At 40.2% G+C, this 18,841-nt stretch overlaps 1 protein-coding gene across 2 annotated transcripts in view; it reads right to left on the bottom strand.

The window, feature by feature from the left end:
- Positions 1-18,841, bottom strand: part of GRID2 (glutamate ionotropic receptor delta type subunit 2) — a 1,048,711-nt gene that overhangs the window by 344,230 nt on the left and 685,640 nt on the right. For both annotated transcript variants that reach the window (XM_084626026.1, XM_084626027.1), the window contains one exon: positions 11,850-12,023. In XM_084626026.1, the coding sequence (XP_084482152.1) occupies positions 11,850-12,023 (174 nt within the window). The remainder of the gene's footprint in view (positions 1-11,849; positions 12,024-18,841) is intronic.

Below are 18,841 nucleotides of genomic sequence, written 5' to 3'. Positions count from 1 at the left end.
TTCTAGTCCCTATTATGAAACTCTCTGCATATGGAACTCTCAGTGAAGCCAGGATTTGCAAAACACTCACTTGTGCTCACTTCTGTTTGATTACTTTATCATATTTAAAATAGAAATTCTGAAATTTTTAGTAACTTAGCGTCGGCACTAGGTGCTCCCTATGCTTCAGTGAAAAAATGTCAGTGCCTCGTGAGGCTATTTCAGCATTGTAAGAATTCCATAATGGTAATATATTAACATATTAAATGTACATATAAGGTCTGTTTCTGCAATGCAATGAGTGCCTTTGCTTTCCATTAATGTCTATGGAAGCTGAGGGCTCTTAGCGCCTAACACCATTAAACTCTTATACTATATATATATTTATGCCCAGAAGTTTAAGTGCAGCATCCAGCAGAGGATATCGAAGCTCCACAGAAGAAACAGAAATAACCTGCCTCCCCCTCTTCCGGTTATCACGATTTACTTTTTTATATATTTATTTATTAAATGCATATTCGCAAGTTCAGTCAGACATTAATGATAAGATATAATTCAGTATGAAGTAATAAAGAAACAGAATTCACAAGCTCTTCTGAAACAAAAAATTTACACAATGGCTTTTTGCAGTCATCTCTGTCCTCAGATGGCAGGGGCAGGTGTCCTGCTGATGCTATCATAAAGAGACATCATTAACTGCATCTGACAATATGGTGCTCAGAAGCAATATTAAGTTAGAAAACTGAATCATATCAAGGACATTTGAGAACACTCTTTTCAGATCATCTATCAGTCATTTAAAGTTCATGGGCCTGTGGCTGTCTAGGGGAAATTCAGGGTTTCCTGAGCTACACCAGAAGGGGTTCTGGACACAGTTGCCAACTTTCATGTGATAAATAAGCACCCCAACTTTCACAATAAGCCAAAAATCAAGCTAATCCCATTTAAAAACAAGCCCAAAACAAGCCAATCCCTAAGAACCCCAACACTATGTGACTAGATCTCCCGGTGTGCAGTATGGGACTGTGGTGGGCCCACTGTGCACCCCAGACTCTCTCTCCCTCCTTGCCTTTTCTTGCCAGGAGCTGATCAAAAAAAGAAGCAACAAGCTACCAGCCAAACAAGCAACAAGCCAAAAACTAGCCAACAAGCAACTCACAAGCAATTAAGCCAAAAACAAGCCCAATTTCGGGGAGGGAGGTTCCGTGGATTTGGCATGTCTGGTTCTGAAGTGTTCCTGGTATCTGAAAACTAATTAGACAGTGGCTATTAGCTATTTGATGCAGGATTGGTTTTTGTTTCAATGCTGCTAAGATCAATTTCTCAGCACTGCTTGCATTCGTAAGAGGTGGTGGCCCCAAAGATAAAAAAATGAAGATTTACAGTACTCAGCTGTCCCTAAAGATCTTAGCAGAAGAGGGAGACCTAAAAATGAGATGGATAATGAGGTGGAGGTTCAGGCTGCTGGGGACTCCTTTATTTTGTGGCAGAAAACATCGTAAAGCTAGGGAAGTCTTGTAGCCAGTTAAAAGGAAGGGCCAGTTAGGAAGGAAGGAGTTCCTGAAGAGGCTGATTCAGATATTCAAGGGTCCAAATAGCATCTGAAAATTATGACACTCCAAATATGACTTTTTGCCCATCCTACGATTAAATTGTATAAAGGCAGCATATGCATTGTGCAGGCTCCAACTTGCAGTGACTTATACTGGCTCTGACTCTTCCATAGGCTGATCCCCATAGATTTCTACACAAGCCTTTTGCTACTTACTCTCACCTCTCCCAGGAATCCAAGGAAGGCTTCCTCTGCCTCTCTCCTTTACCAGGAGTTCCAAGCACTTGCTGCTTTCTTTGCCTCCCAAATTTCCACAGCAAGTTCTAGTCTGCCTTTTTCCATAAACCTTCCATGATTCTTCATTACCACTACAAACGCAACATTAATAGCTACTCAGAGAACTTCTGACTCTCCCATGTTTTTTCTTTTCCTCAATCATTCCATGTTTTGGAAGGTTTCTTTTCACCATTAAACCAACTTCCCCTACAACTCTGCTGGTTCTGAACGTTTCTGTTTTAGAATTCAGAGGTCTAACATGAATAAGGTTGCTTGTTTCCTTTTTAACTCAGAGGTTAAACATCACACCTGTGAATGACAAGATTAGAGACACGGATGACTAAATCCTCCTGTGTTGTAAATCAGTGTCACTCCAAGGCTGTGCTAGTTTACACCAGCTGAGCATCCAGCCCAGACTAGATAACAGTATACTCTTTCAATAACTTAGATCACCTACTATTGCACTACCCAGAACTTCAAGGGTTGATGTATTTCAACTAAAGTCTTATTTCCTCAAAGAAGTTTGCCCCACATTAACTTGCAGCTCGGGGAAATCGAAGAATGGGAAATAAATTATCTCCTGCTATAATAATATAGATGCCTGGGCTGAAAAAAACCTCTAGGGAGGAAAGACAATAAGGTCACCAATAAGACCAAATTAGTACATAAAAGCTACAAATCCCAAGTTGTAATTTCCCAACAAGATGACATTTTTTAATGTAATTTCTGTAACTTAATATCATGGGACTAGGAAATCTTTTGTCACTGTTCACACAGCGGAATACACGTATTAATTTAGGAGCAATTTAGCTGTGTTTACATCAAGTGTTACTAGGACACAAGTGTACAGGGTTCAGCAGGCATTGGCAATTTTTTAGTCCTTTACCAATATTTTAGCTCAGCATTTATGGCATCATTGGTCTCTGATAATACAATATTAAATGCACTAGACTTAATTTCTGTTTCTGCAAAATCCTATCCCCTCTTGGAAGTGTGTTGCATGAATCATAGTCCTGGTATGCATGACAGGGAGGCAATTTAAAGATTGTTCTGTACATTTATGGCTCTGCAACATAACTGTAACAAGATGTTTCATGCACTGTGTATCTTAGTTGTTGATATTCTGCTTATTTCAAATCTCCTCAAACTTAGTCTTTTGCAGAGGTGGACAGCCATTGGAATTAAGCAGCAGCACTTAATTAGATGATCTCCTGCCTGCCAAGAATGCGAAATGAAGATGTCTGGTAACCACATAAAATTCCAGGAGAAAGAAAGAAAGTTAATACAAGCAGTCTTGTTCTGTTCAGATAGCATAATTCTGAGGACAATTGCAAACTATTCAACTGAACTAGAGGAGCACAATAATATCTAATTTCATACAATTACCTAACACCCTAAAGACCTGATTCCAATCCCATTTAAATGACAGTTTGGTACAATGCATATTTCACAGAGCAGAGACTGGACTCAAAAAATTATGTAACCATGGTTATATTTTTGGTATGTTCTTCTGGTTAAGACACTGCACTGGAATTGGGACTCAGGAAAACTGGGTGAAATGTCCTGCTCTACCATAGACTTCTTGCGTGATGTTGGGGTACGCTGCTTAATCCAGCTGTACCTAAATTCCCTCTTCCATCAACCATGGATACCAACATTTTTTCTCTTCCACCCCTTTCAGAATGCGTGCTCTACCAAGCAGCGACTGTCCCTTACTACGTGTCTGTGAAGTTTTGGTTTGGGCCCACAGGTGCTTATGCAATAGCAATAAAAATAATAATTTCCTGCGGCTACTTTTATCATAATTATCATTGACCTGCATATTTCAACCATAATTATGTGCAGAATAACCTTATTTAACTCTGATGACATGTTGATTTTTTAATCATGCAAAGCAACCAAGAAATCATTACCACAAACATTACACTCATCCAGTATGTGGAATAGGGACAATTTTGTTTTTAATGCCCTCCCTTGTAAATGTAAATAATTTCGTATTCCATTTCCCATTTTCAGCCAGAGTCATCCTTTTCTTTCTGTGTTAACACAACATTTGTTGAAGAAATATTTTTAATAGCTCTGCACATGGGCTTAATTCTCATATTCCTTTTTACAAATATTTTACCTTTTTTTCCCCTCTAGGCATCTGCGATGCAGTACAAATTCAAAAAAAGTATTTAAATAAAATTGGACCTAATATTCCAGAAAAAAAAAAAACCCAAACAGCTTCTTTAAGGAAAAGCAAAAGAAAATGGGTAAGAAATAAACTGTGAAAATCAACCACTGAAAATCTGATCACATCCAGCCACACCTTAAATCCCTTCTCCAGGGCTTCCAGGTCCAATTCAAGATGCCATGTGCACAACCACCTCTTTGCTCTTGGTTCTTTTCACGCCATGCATGTCCCCCTTGCTGCATCCAAAAATGTCTAACCACTACTTTTGTTTCTTTTTTCCATTCTTGCCTCTCTACTTTGTTTCATATAGCCCCTTGCACCTGGGATCCCTTTCTGACACACACTGTCTTGCATCTACCCTGGTCTCCTTCACCCTCCATGTCTTCTTCTAAACCTACAAGCCTTAGTTATCCCTAAAAAAACAAGGTCCCAGATGTAATGAAAACAAGGTCCCAGATGAAAAATAAAATAAATCTTGGAACCTATATGATATACACAATAGCAACTGAATCTACCTACCATATGATCTCACTGCTGTCACCTGACTAAAACTAGCTCTAATGAGGAAAATAAACCAAATATAACAAAATATTCCCACTCAATTTATCTGCCCCCATGTTTTTCTTTAAGTCACAGCTGCATGTTTTGCATATTGAAAACATGTTTTTATTACTGCCAGCAGCCTAGCACAGAAAATACAGCTATAGATGAGCCAAGCTGATTTTATTTTGCCTCCTCATGTACCACCAATAAAACTGTCAGCTAAGTTCTGATTCCAGAATCTTTATATATTGTTGATGGTGATGTAAAGGGCACAAAGAACCCAGCTTTGTTTTTCATATCCCAGGGTAAACGTGCAGTGCTAGCAGTTACAATAATCTTCCCTCCCTCCTTGTAAATTGGAAATATTTGATATGGGAGTGCTTTAGAGAAAATAAATAATTCCATCCCTTCCATTCCCAGAGCACATTTCTGACTAGTCATACTTTGATGGCATAGAAAAAGGTTAGAGTGTTTTAGACGTATAAAGGATTCTGTGTTCCTATAAACATTACTTTGTACTATTGTAGGGCAGTACAAAAGGGCAGTGGACAAGCCCTGTAGTTGTCTTTAGCCTGTGCAACATGGGAAGTCACTTGGTATACCATCTTCACATATCTGATTCTCCGTATAATTTGTAATACTGTCATAATTTTATCCAAAATTGTCTTAATGTATATGTATGTGTGTGTGTATATATATATATATATATATATATACACACACACACACACTCACACACACAATGCACATTCACCCCGGGAAAATATCAGAAACAACATTTTGAAATATCAAAATCCTCTACAAAATGGAATTACTTTTTTCCTTACAGCTCTAGTTAATACTTCTATTCTTGTCTGCAGTGCTGTTGGAGTTATGTTGGTTCCAGGATGTTAGAGAGACAATATGGGTGAGGTATGGACCACTTCTATGAGTGAAAGAGACAAGCCCTCTGTATAAGCTTAAAAGCTTGTCCCAACCAGCAGAAGTTGGTCTTATAAAATACATTACCGCACCCATCTTGTCACTCCTATTCTTGAAAGATGTGCTGTGATCATGACCTCAGTTTCACATTTCACCCGAAAGACATCAACAGTACCTCCTAAAACCATCCTGCTGAAGTGGATCTGTGCAATCGAGTTAACATTGTTGAACCTGTTGAACCTAAGTTGTTTCCAGAGATCTTCTATCCACATATTAGCACTACCCAACCCTGCTTAACTTCTAAAAGTATCACGCAGAGGGAGCTATGACTACAGGTATTTCTTTTAACAAATAAATTGCTTATTGGCTGCTTCGCTTTCGATTTTACACCTCTCACACCTCTCACAGTTCCTCAGAAAAGTAGCGTCTGGAGCCATAGGTCTCAAATCCAGGCCTCTGGGACTGCCTCGGGAACCTTACCTTCCCACAAATATATGCAAGCTGAATGGAAACTTTTTAAAAACACCATAATAGAGGCTCAAACTATACGTATACCCCAAATAAAAACAACAATAATAAAAAAAACAGTAAGGAAACAAATAAACAAAAAAAAAACCCCAAACAAACCCAAAAACGGGGGAAGGGCCTCAATGACTAAACAACAGAGTAAAAGAGTAGTATAATCGGGCAGGCAAAAAAGAATTTGAAGACCAACTAGCAAAAGACATGAAAACGAACAGCAATTTTGTTAAGTACATCAGAAGCAGAAAGCCTGCCAAACAATCAGTGGAGCCACTGGACGATTGAGGTACTAAAGGCACACTCAAGGAAGATAGGTCCGTTGTGGAGAAGCCAAATGAATTCTTTGCATCAGTCTTCACTGCAGAGGATGTGAGGGAGAATCCCACACCTGAGCCACTTTTAGGTGACAAATCTGAGGAACTCTTGTCTCAGAGTGAGGTGTCAGTAGAGAAGTTTTTGGAAGTAATTGATAAATTAAACAGCGATAGGTCTTCAGGACCAGATTCACCCAAGAGTTGTGAAGGAACTCAAATATGAAATTGCAGAACTACTAACTATGGTATGTAACCTATCACTTAAAACAGCTTCTATACCAGAGAACTTGCACATAGCTAATGTAAAGCCAATTTTTAAAAAAGGCTCCAGAGGTGATCCTGGCAATAACAGGCCAGTAAGTCTAACTTCGGTACCAGGCAAGTTGGTTGAAACTACAGTAAAGAACAGAATTATCAGACACATAAATGAAGAAATGAACAAAATAAGAGTCAACACGGCTTTTGTAAAGGGAAGTCATGCCTCACCAATCTCTTAGAATTCTTGGAGGGGGTCACCAAACACGTGGACAAGGGTAATCCAGAGGATATAGTGTACGGTGACTTTCAGAAAGCTTTTGACAAGGTCCCTCACCAAAGGCTCTTAAGCAAAGTAAGCAGTCATGGGATAAGAGGGAAGGTTCTCTCATGGTAACTGGTTAAAAGACAGGAAACAAAGGGTAGGAATAAATGGTTTGTTTTCACAGTGGAGAGAGGTAAATAGTGGTGTCTCCCAGGGGTCTGTACTGAGAATAGTGCTGTTCAACGTATTCCATAAATGATCTGGAAAAAAGGTAAACAATGAGGTGGCAAAATTTGCAGATGATACAAAATTACAGAAGATAGTTAAGTCCAAAGCAGACTGGGAAGAGTTACAAAGGGATCTCACAAAACTGGGTGACTGGGTAACAAAATGGCAAATGAAATTCAATACTGATAAATTCAAAGTAATGCACATTGGAAAACATAATCCCTAAAATACATACATTATGATGGGGTATGGAGTCACCGTGGATAGTTCTCTGAAAACATCTGTTCAATGTGCAGGAGCAATCAAAAAAGCTAACAATGTTAGGAACCGTTAGGAAAGGGATAGATAATAAGACAGAAAATATCCTAATGGGCACTACATAAATCCATAATGTGCCCACACCTTGAATCCTGCATGCAGTTCTGATCGCCCCATCCCAAGAAGATATATTAGAATTGAAAGTAGAGAAGGGCAATCCTAAAAATGATTAGGAATATGGAACAGCTTCCATATGGGGGCAGATAAAAAGCCTGGGGCTGTTCAGTTTAGAAAAGAGATGTTTAAGGGGGGATATGATAGAAGTCTATAAAATCAGGAATAAGGAAATGTTATTTACTCCTATAGGTGCTGGAACTAGGAGTGTGGGGGGTGCTACGGCTTGAAGTGGTTTCCATTATATACAAGGTTTACACTTTGGTCCAATGGCTCTCAGTACCCTCACTATAAAAATAGTTCCAGAACCCCTGTTTGCTCCTGCATATAAACACAAGAACCAGAGGTCACTCAGTGAAATAAACAGACAGCCGATTTAAAACAAACTTAAGAAAGTATTTCAAACAATGCACAGTCTTCCTTCGGAACTCATTGGCAGGGGATATTGTGAAGGCCAAAAGCATAACTGACTTCAAACAAGATTTAGATATGTTCATGGGGAATAGGTCCATCAATGGCTGTTAGCCAAGACAGTCAGGGATGCAACCCTATGCTCTGGGTGTCCCTAATCCTCTGACTGCCAGAAGCTTGGACTGGACATCAGAAGATGGATCGCTCATAAACTGCCCTGTTCTGTTAATTCCCTCTGAAGCATCTGGCATCGACCACTATCAGAAGACAGCATAGATGTATAATTGGAATGAACAACAGTGTTGACGACCAGGCTGTGAGTGGTCAGTTCTGGTGGTAAAAGAGAGAGTTAGGCCTACTAGTTAGAGCTGGGACTAGGGTAGGCATAGTCCAGGAAATGAGCTAAGGGTCAGTACCAGAAGCCAAATGCCACAGCTTTGGAGGAGGGGGTAAACCAGTGTTATAAGCCAAAGGCAGTGCCAAGAATCAGTACCACAGAGACAGAAGTTGAATGTCAGAACCGGAGAGTCGACTAGAGTCATAAGCCAGAGGCGGAGCTGGGGGTCGAATCTAGAAGTCTGAAGCCAGAGGAGAGCAGGGACTGGAACAAGGGCAAGTGCAGCTCTGGGAGTGGTAGGTGTTGAAGAGCCACTGACCTGCTGTGGAGGCCAGGCTTATAAACAGGACTGCTAAACCAGCAGCCACTCAGGGGTTGTGGCCACTGTGACTTCCAAGGCAGCGTATGTGGGCTCCTTGGTTGCCTAGTAATGCGCTTAGTCACAGAGCAGGCCAGCAGCTGCTCCTAGCTGGTCTGGTCACTGAACATATAGCCATTCTTATGTTCTTATTCCCTGTATGTACCGGGTCGCGGGGGGAGCGGGACTGCAAGCAAGACACCTTTTTTAAACCTGGTCCTGCACTCTGCATAGCCATAACTTTGACAGAACTGAGACGAACTAGGCTTAATAGCACACAAAGGCCCTGAGCTTCTAAACACATATGTGAACTCAACCGTGTGAGTGACTGTGTGGCCAGACCCCTGCAACTCCTTCGGGGCACAAGGATCTGTCAGCTTGAAGTCAGTTGCAAAACTGGGCCCTCCAGTAGTATAGTCATAAAGATTAAGGCAAGAAGGGACCACTTGATTATCTAGTCTGACCTGTATATCACAGAGCACCGACATCACCCAGCACCAGCATGCTAAACCCTTCAAAGGAATGAGACCCACACAATAGTAGACTATTACATGCCACAGGCAGAGAATAGGAACAATGGCAGGGAAATGGTTAAATGAGATATACTCAGATAATCCTGGCTGCAGAGGAAGGCAACCTCTCCCCATTTCCTTCCCTCCCCCCACACGGTCAGGAAGGAAGGAAGGAATTTTCCCAACCTCACGTTTGCTGATCAGTTAGACCCTGAGAATGTGTGCAAGATTCAGCCAGTCAAGCACCTGACGGAGAGGATGCTCGGTGCCATCTCAGAGCCCCCATCCAACCCACCCAGTGTCCCATCTTCAGAAGTGGCCATCTTGATGCTTCAGAGGAAGGGGAAAAATCCCAGAATACATTCAGGGCGGAGTGGGAATAATCCCTTCCTGATCCCTTCTCATGGCCAGCTGCAACCCTGAAGCATGAGCTTTAGAAACCAGAAGTGACCCCCTTAGGGCTTTTGAGCCTTGCCCCCTACCATCACAAGCAAACCCATCATACAAGTGCACTCAAATTTGTTCAGCTCTCTATTAAAACGAATTAACTTGCTTGCCCCCACAACTCCTATTGGAAAGCTGTTCCAGAACCTCATCTCTTTGATGGTTAGAAACCTTCTTCTAATTTCCAGACTGAATTTGTTCATGGCCAGCTGATAGCCATTAGTTCTTGCACCAACATTGTCCTTCAACATAAATAGCTCTTCACCCTCCCTGGTATTTATCTCCCCCTGATTTAGCAAGATCAATCATATTCCCTCTCAGCCTTCTTTTAGTGAGACTAAACAAGCCCAGTTCTTCCAATCTCCTCTCACAAGATATGCCTTCCATAGCCAGGATCATCCTCATAGCTCTTCTCTGCACCTGTTCCAGTTTAAAATAGTTTTCCTTGTACATGGTGACCAGAAATGTACACACTATTCCAAATGAGGTCTTACTAATGCCTTGTAAAATGGAGTTAATACTTCTCCATCTCTATTGGAAATGCCTCGCTTGATACATCCTAGGATTGTATTTGCTCATACTGGTGGCTCATAAATATCCTATGATCAAACCATACACCAAGGTCTCTCTCCTTCTCTGTCGCCTCCAACTGATGAGCCCTGAAGTGTAGCAGAAATTCTTTTTATTAGACACTAACTGTACCACTGTGCACTGTGCTATTAAATTTCATCCCATTTCTGTCACTCCAGTCATCAATGTCATCCAGATCTTCCTGTATAGTATTCTAATCCTCCTCTGTATTGACAGTGTCTCCCAACTTCCCTCAGGTGGGAAGATTAATCAGCAGATTTTATTAGCACACTCCTACTTTTGCCCCAAGGTTATTAATAAAAAATTTGGTAATACTGATCCCAAGGCCACTCCTTAAGGAACGCTGCTAGTAACTTCTCCCTAGTCTGGTAATATACCTTTCAGCACAACCTGCTGCCTTCTTTCCTTTAGCTAATTCCTTATCCACCTTACAATGCTTGTAATGGTCCCCATCTTCCCTAATTTAACTAATAATTTCTCACATGGTACATGTCAAATGCTTTATTGAAGTCCAAATGTTTTTGACCTACTACACTTCCCTTATCTAAAAAAATCAGTTAATTTCTCAAAGAAGGAAATCAGGTTGGTCTGGCATGACCCACTTTTGGTAAACCCATATTGCATTACATCCTCTTTTGCCATTTACCTCTATGAATTTACTCATTCTGATTGGGTTCAATTCCACCAAAATCATAATTAGAACTGGTCAAACACTCAAAAACAATTTTATCCAATATTTTCAGAATATTTTCTCTCTCAATTTTGATTTATTTCTTTTTTAATTTTCCGCTGACCGATTTTTTATTTCATTTTTTAAAGTAATATTTTACAAGTGATTTTTTTAAATTCCTGAATATTTTTACATTTTGAAAAAATCCCACCATTTGTTTATTGTGACATTTTAATATTGGAGCTGAGGAAAAACAAACAAAATGTAAGAGCTGCAAATGAAAAAAACCCCAAAATATTAAAAGAAATTTTTGGAGAAAATTAAAATGTTTTGTCAAAAAAGTCTGTTTACTGAAAAAAGATCAATCTTAATTTAAACATTTTCAACCAATATTATTCATGACAGATCAGGAGCATAGAAGTGGATTTAAAAATACATGTTATCTCTTCTCTTTCACAGTCCATATATGGAATATGCTTGCAGTGGGTGGATGGTGGAATGTATTGGCATAAATGTGATATCTCCATGAAGTCAGTAAAATCTGTATTCAGAATCTGACAATAAGGCCACATAGGTACATAAGTACAGATTTAGGTATTTAGCTTGAGACACTCATGTTTTAAAATGCTTGGTTCCAAATCTTTAGGCAGAAGCTCTCCAGGATGGTTTTACTAGTTTTACCAGTTCTGTGGCTTGAGAAACATGGTACGAGATTCTTATTGTGTGGCTCTGCAGAGGCAATTCTTGATGGAGAACTGGTAAACTACAGAACTCAGCAATTCAATACCCCTTCTTCTGGATGCTGAGCTGCTTCTCTCTGATTTCTATGCCTTGCTGCGGTTTAGGCGAGATACGTAGCTCAGGCTAGATATGTAGCTCTAGTCACCAAAATGGCACACCAAACAGCTAAGCCATTTCATTGTTTCATGCATGAACCATTAGGATATGCCACACAGAAGAATATTACAAATAAACAGAGTAAAGAATTACACTAAATTCAAATTTTCCCAGTAGCTGTCTATAAAGCTAGCACACAGGCAAGAAAGTATTAGTATGAAGATACCTCCATGTTCTGGGAGAAGGGGTCCTTAGGATCACACAGTGATGAAGATATTCTGTGGTTGCCACGGAAACAGCGTTGACTGCTGTTCTGTGGGACTGGAAATGTCTGTCGAATAATTGTTAACCTTCCAATTGACCTTCTCACTAGCTCCTGCACATCCACATCATTTATTTCCTGTAAGATAAGATCAGGCATAGAATATGTACAAGAGTTAAAATATTGAAATGTCACCACCAGATTGTAAATGAAAAATAAACTGAAGATGTTGAGAGACATGGTATCACTGTACTGCATTTATTCAGTGCTGTCATGTCCTCAAATAAAAACATGTGTGTTCATTAAAATGAAGCCGACCATTTCTATAATCATATCTCTTGCTTAGATATGCTACACTGAAGCCTAAAGAGAGACCTCGAGGGTGTAACTGGGCTCAGATTGGGGGTTTTTCCCCTTTCCCTTTGATCTTTTACTTTAAAGTGTTTCACAACAGATAATAAGGACAGTAGGAAGACATAGTATAAAGTATTGCTAAGTGTGGCATTACATCAAGAGCTCTGGAGGTACAGACATTTGGGTCTTAAGTGTTCATTTCCTGGGAAAAGAATATCAAAATCCTATGCACAATTTAGTAGTTAACGAACCATTTATTGAAATGGGCACTGGGGGGAGAGAGAGAAAGAAAAGCATTAGGGCATTCAAGATTGTGTATGTGTTCTTGTCTATTGCAAGCTCTAATTTAAAACCTCCCTTTTATCCATAAGGTTTCTATTCTGGTTGAAAGCTGAGCACCCACAGCTCAGGACAGACACTTTAAAGAAAACTAAATAAATCACAAAGTTAACATTTATTGGATATTTTGGTTTGGAGAGGAATGTGGTATGAGGGTATGTGTGTATATGTAAAGAGTTGAGGCTACGCTGTTTTACACTAGCTGGGGATATGACCCTGAATTTGGTATGATTAATAGATTAATTAACTATAAAAACTGACCCAAACCTTTATTCAAAACTTGAACTTTTATCTTTTCTGAGGACTAAAAAGATAGCCCTAAAAATGGGGTTCTCATCTCTTTTTGTCTATATTTTTCTGCACAGATGCAAAGTTACTGAAATATTGTGTGGCACAACACAATTTATCTGAAGAGATTTCTCTCAAACCTAGGGTCTGTCCCTCAGCAGAGTGAATCATTTGCTTATTTCCCCTAATGAGTCGACCCTGTTTATCAGAATGTACTTGATGTCCCATACATTTTGGAAACATAAGAGAGTAATGTTCCATGCTAAAGTTAGCAAAAATCCTATGAGAAATCTTGTTATACTGAAATATCCAACATGACTTTCAGACTGAAGAGGTTTAGGTAATCTTCTGCTGAATAGAAAATCTTTTGGATACCATTTCAAAAAAAATGAGACTTTTGAGGCTATGTCATCAGTAGTATGCAACTTAGAGTAGTAATTCTGCATTCCAATAGAAAGCAAACATTTTGAGGTATATTTCCCAAAGGTCTAAGGCCCAGCTTCCCCTCCTCCCTCCCACCCCTTTTTAAGCTTACGGCAAATGTATCTTTGTGTCTGTAAATGAATTACAGGAGCAAATCAGTGCACTTGTGCTTCTAACTTCATGGTCTGTGCCCATGATCGCATAGTTTGGAGGCACAAATATTCAAATTTAAAATCAAAATGCAGTTTCCTTTCTGCAAAAAGCAAACACCATACTTTTGAAAATGCTGGGTTTTAATTGTAAACACCAGTCCTGATGTATTTTTCTGGCTACAATGAACATGCTTAAAGCAAAATCTTCTGAAATGAATGGTTCAGATATAGCTCCATTTTTTTTAAAGCCATGGAGAAGAACATGCTAAGAGTTGTCAATTTTAACATCAATTCTCTTGACTACAATAAACCTATTTTATTCTTCTTCAGAGCATGTCATAGCTTTTGGCCTCATCTGTTATTTATGTTTTTATGAAATATAGATTTTTTTCTGCAAACAAAATAACACCTGGCATCAGCAGTGTCCAGTGTAATATCCTGCATTTCTGGTCGATTAATCCTTAATGTACCATAGATAATGGTTTCTCTCAGCTTAATATGCCGTCTTTTCATTTTCTCTGTGTCATTTCACTAGCTACAAGAAAGAAAAAAGTTGCTTCTTTGGCAAAATGCAGGTCATTTTTTAATACAACTGCAATATAATCATAGAGGACAGTTAAAAAGAATGTTATCTATATTCTACACCACACCTTTTAATCAATCATAGTACTCATGGGGAAGTTCACTATGCATGATAATTTGGTTTTTGTTCCACATCTTGCTTATATTGGAACAGAGAGGCTGATTTTTTTTTTCAATACTGTGAAAAATCATACCCACATGGCATGCTACACTGCCAACTAACATTTTATAAGAGGTTTTGACTTTTAGCTGTGCAAACATTTATCATTTTTTCTCCCAAAAACACAGCATATTTTTTTTCTGTATTCAGCAGTTTTGTGCATTTTAATTAGAATTCTCTGGGTTTTGCCTCTAGGTCATTGCCACACTTCAGACATATTGTGTATTTTATAAGTATTTTCTGGAGACTAAAAGCAAAGTCCAAACAAACACCAAAGAGACAGGATCAATGTGGGAATTGTCAATGTGATGAAACAATATGACAAATAAACTGAACAGATTCATGACAAACATACTTGAAATTCTGTGGACTGTACTGGTATTATAATAAAGTTTTCTTTTTAGTTTAACGTTTCAATTGCAAAGCTGTTACCCACAAACCCAGCTTAAATCAGGACAATTTGATGAAAATAAATTTGCCTCATTCAATTAATTCTGTCAGTATTTTCTCTTGGGATTGACAGACAGCAAGAACCTGTTCTATTGTACAAAACAAGACTATCAGATCATTCTTCTCTGGTTCTAATTTTTAGATTTGAGCTGAAGAGATGGTCTATAATGACAACAAAACTAGATCAAGGGACTAATTCATAGGAGGAAACCATTTGCATTTCAATTTAAATGAAGGATATAAGGGTCGTTTGTAGTGTTGTAGCCTTGCTGGTCCCAGGAGACGAGAGAAACAAGTCAGTGAGGTAATATCTTTTATTAGACCAATTTCTGTCGGGGGAAGTGGCACACTTTTGACCTTCAGAGAGCTCTTTCTCAGGTACAAGTGACATTCTAGTTATCTTCTCCAGACATGAGGAAGAGTTCCATGAAACTCAAAATCTTGCACCTTCCACCAACAGAAGTTGGTCCAATGAAAGATATTACCTCACTTCCCTTCTCTCTATAGTATAAGAGTGCCAGATGATATATTTTACAAGTACTGAAAGCCAAAAAAGAAATAGAAAAACAGGATGCCAACTGGCCCAGTTTCTGGGCATAGTATGCATTAAAAAAAGATTCAGATTTTCTAAAGGTAATGGTTCAGTATCAATAGATTTTGATAGCTTGGGCCAAATCTTTTCCTTTTTCTCCTTGGGACCAAGACTAGGAAAGGTGTTGTCATTCATTCAAATGGAGTGAGGATAGAACTTGGAGAAGAAACCTAAGACAAGAATGAAAAACCAATTTGGCCACTCTGTGGGCCACGGATCAGGCCTCTAGAGCTAATGACCACTGCAGAGCTAGCTCATTCTGCCTGCTCTGAAGCAACCTACAGACATGTAGGTGGAAAGTGGCAGAGATGCACTGCTGTGGGTTTCAGAATACCAGTTTATATTAGTTACCACCTGCCTAACGTGAATGATGGCGAGAGGTAACTCAGCAGTGTAACCCACATTTAGTGTTTGCCAGTTCCTGGAACTCTGAGCTGAGCCTCTAGCAAGCCCTATTCTATGGACTACAACAAAAATGGCTACCAAAGCCCTTTGACACCATTTCCCAGCATGGCTGGAGTCAGGTATACGGACAGAATAGACTAGACACCCCTGCTGAGGCCAATAGGAGACTTCTGAAGAGCATGATTGAACCAGCCTTTAGCTGGGCCAATGATAAGCCAGGTCTGCTCAGCCCCTCCATGATAAGGGGACAGCCTGACGCAAATGCAAAGATACAAGTTTCATTTTTGAGCACTGAGTTTGGGAGCCAAAAGACAGAGAAGCAGAACAGCTCAGGGAGTCTCTGATTAACTCCCCTTCCACTCAGAAGGAGTCTTTGAGGTGCAGTGAGACCTAGTCCATGGAACAGAACGTTCCAACCCTGCAGAGACCAGCAGCTATAATGGCAGAGATCTGACCTGGAGCTGGCTCTGGAGAGCCAGCCTACACCTCTGAAGAACCCCAGACCAGGGAGCCAGGAAAGCACCCTGTCCCACCTAGGGATGAAGACACAGTAAAGGCATCCTTTTGGTTTAAGCTGGCCAACATTCATAGAGCTGCAGCACGCCTCTCCACACCCATCACCATATCATTTGACTGGGAAGGTGGGGGGGGAGGGAGGGATTATGAAAGTTATGAGTGTTGGGAGGTGGGGAACTTGGTTTATTTATGGTTAGTATTTATTAGTTAATCTAACCCTTTCCTTCTCCAGATCCTATTTTCCTGTTCCCAGTAATATCCCCCATTGTTATATTGTTTGGGGTATGTCATTCCTTGGCCATAGTTTGTGTTGATGTACTTCATTGTTTGCTGTGAACTGGATTTCATATGCCTGGCGAGCAATGATAGCATTATTCATTTTCCCAAGGGAAGCACCCAGTGTGTCCCAGGCACAGTGAGGAGTCACTCTCGGTGGAGATACCAGCCATCACAAAAAAAGAACCCAGGACCCAACCCTTTTGAGGAGAGGGGAGAAGCCACTCTAAGTAGTAAGCACCAGAGAGAAAGCTTAAGCCACATCTCTGGGGAGGGGGTTATATGAGTCTGCATTGGTGGCAAGCACAATACAGAAAATAGAGTAGTATAGAATACACGAGCTTTTGCAATTATTTTAAAATGGAAGGGTTTACTGAAGCTCCTTGTAATGGGGGTCTTCACCCCGGAATGTCCCTTGTGGCCTAGTGCAGCACTACAGTTAACTCCCTGCATCAGTTTCTGCTAATGCACTTTCAATAAGTCCAATGAGGCATGTGTATATTAAGTAGTGCCCCCTCAGCACTGTAATTAACTTTACCCAAAGGCAGAACATTACACAACTAGGCATTGACCTTAGCAAAGGGGCCACCAAATGAAACTAATGGGCAGCAGGTTTAAAACAAATAAAAGGAAGTTCTTCTTCACACAGCACAGTCATCCTGTAGAACTCCTTGCCTGAGGAGGTTGTGAAGGCTAGGACTATAACAGGGTTTAAAAGAGAACTGGATAAATTCATGGAGGTTAGGTTCATTAATGGCTATTAGCCAGGATGGGTAAGGAATAGTGTCCCTAGCCTCTGATTGTCAGAGGATGGCAGGAGAGAGATCACTTGATCGTTATCTGTTAGGTTCACTCCCTCTGGGGTACCTGGCATTGGCCACTGTCAGTAGACAGGATACTGGCCTGGATGGACCTTTGGTCTGACCCAGTATGGTCATTCTTATGTTCTTATGTTATGTTCATCCTAGTTGGAGGGGGAAGGGGCTGAGTTAACCTTAGTCCATCAACCCCCCTGATGTCCAAGTCCCTTACCCATAAAGCCCTATTGATCCAGAACCCTCTCCTGGAGAAAGGCCCTCTTGACTTCAGTTGGGGAAGTCTCTCTCGTCTTGGGCCAAGGTACCTGCAAAGGTCAAACCCACGATGACCCTTCCTTGGAACGGCATATAATTCCTTTGATCTGGGGCTGCTGCTGCTGCCTGTGAAGTCCTTCCATTGGGACCAGGTTTTGCTGAGGGTTGGCATTCATAGCTCCTTCCTTCTTGAGCCTCTCCAGCTAGGAGCACTCTTCTCTGGCCCCCTTTCCTGATGAGCTCTCTCACCAGCTCCTTCTGAGAAGCCCTCCCTTTGGCACTTTCTCTTTCTGTGTACTGTTCCTCACGCCATCAGTCTTTGTTTCCCACAGGGAGTAGCTTCCGAGCCAGCTCCCCCTGAGGAGTTCTTTTCCCAGCATTTCTTCCCTGTGATCTCCCCTGCCTGAGCCCATATAACTGTTTATAAAGCCCAGGTATTCCTTAACTAATTGCCTAAATAGCTGGGCAGTAGTTAATTAATTATCCGCGGAGGGATGTTGGTTGTTTCATTCTCTTTAGCAGAGCCTGTCATAGGACCTGACCACCCTCCGGGGCCAGCTACCCTGTAATATCCCTCAAGTAATTATTCTGCATTAATCTACTGCATGTGTTAAAAATGTGCCATTACATAAATTAGTGAAATCCAATTAATTGCTTTCTGGGATCTATCACAACTTCAGAAGTTGACTCTTAATTTCACAGTATGACCTACCCCTAGCCTCATCTTCATAGTACTGTCTTGTACTTAAATAACAATGAAGAAACAGAACTCAACAACTAGGACCCAGATATATAAAGCCAAATTCTGCATATGGATGCATGCATGTGAGCCTCCCATTTTAATCTGTTTGAGCTGTGTGCATGCATCCAAGGACACCTTTTAACTGTTTGAAAAATGTGTAACTTTAATGGTTTGACATTTTTCAAAGATGTTTCACCTATAATAACTGTGAACAGTGCAAAGAGCTTTGGGCTGTCCTCCGAAGAGAGAACAGTAGGAGACAGGTGACAGCACTGGGCATAGCAGGATTACACTAGACAGTTTAACTAATAACTAAAGTAAGCCACCTATTTAAAAATAAATAAATGAATAAGCCATTTCTTTCATGTTAAATACAGACATACAATTTCTCTCGATTTCCACTATCAGCTAAAAATAAAATATATAATGAATGCACAAATACGACAAAAGGTGACAAGAGAATTTAGCCTGATTTCCTTAGGCTTCCAGAGGTTAAATTTGTTGTGGAGGAGAAGGAAAATAGAAACAGAGAGAAACCCCTTCTCATATCTATTACTCCACCTCTGATTTGTATATATCCAAATCTCTGAATCTTGTGAAATTT

This window comes from Lepidochelys olivacea, assembly GCF_965140295.1.
Source record: "Lepidochelys olivacea isolate rLepOli2 genome assembly, chromosome: 4".
In the NCBI taxonomy this organism is placed as follows: domain Eukaryota; kingdom Metazoa; phylum Chordata; order Testudines; family Cheloniidae; genus Lepidochelys; species Lepidochelys olivacea.
The sequence above is the reverse complement of the archived record's forward strand: the minus strand, read 5'-3'. Positions and strand labels throughout refer to the sequence as shown.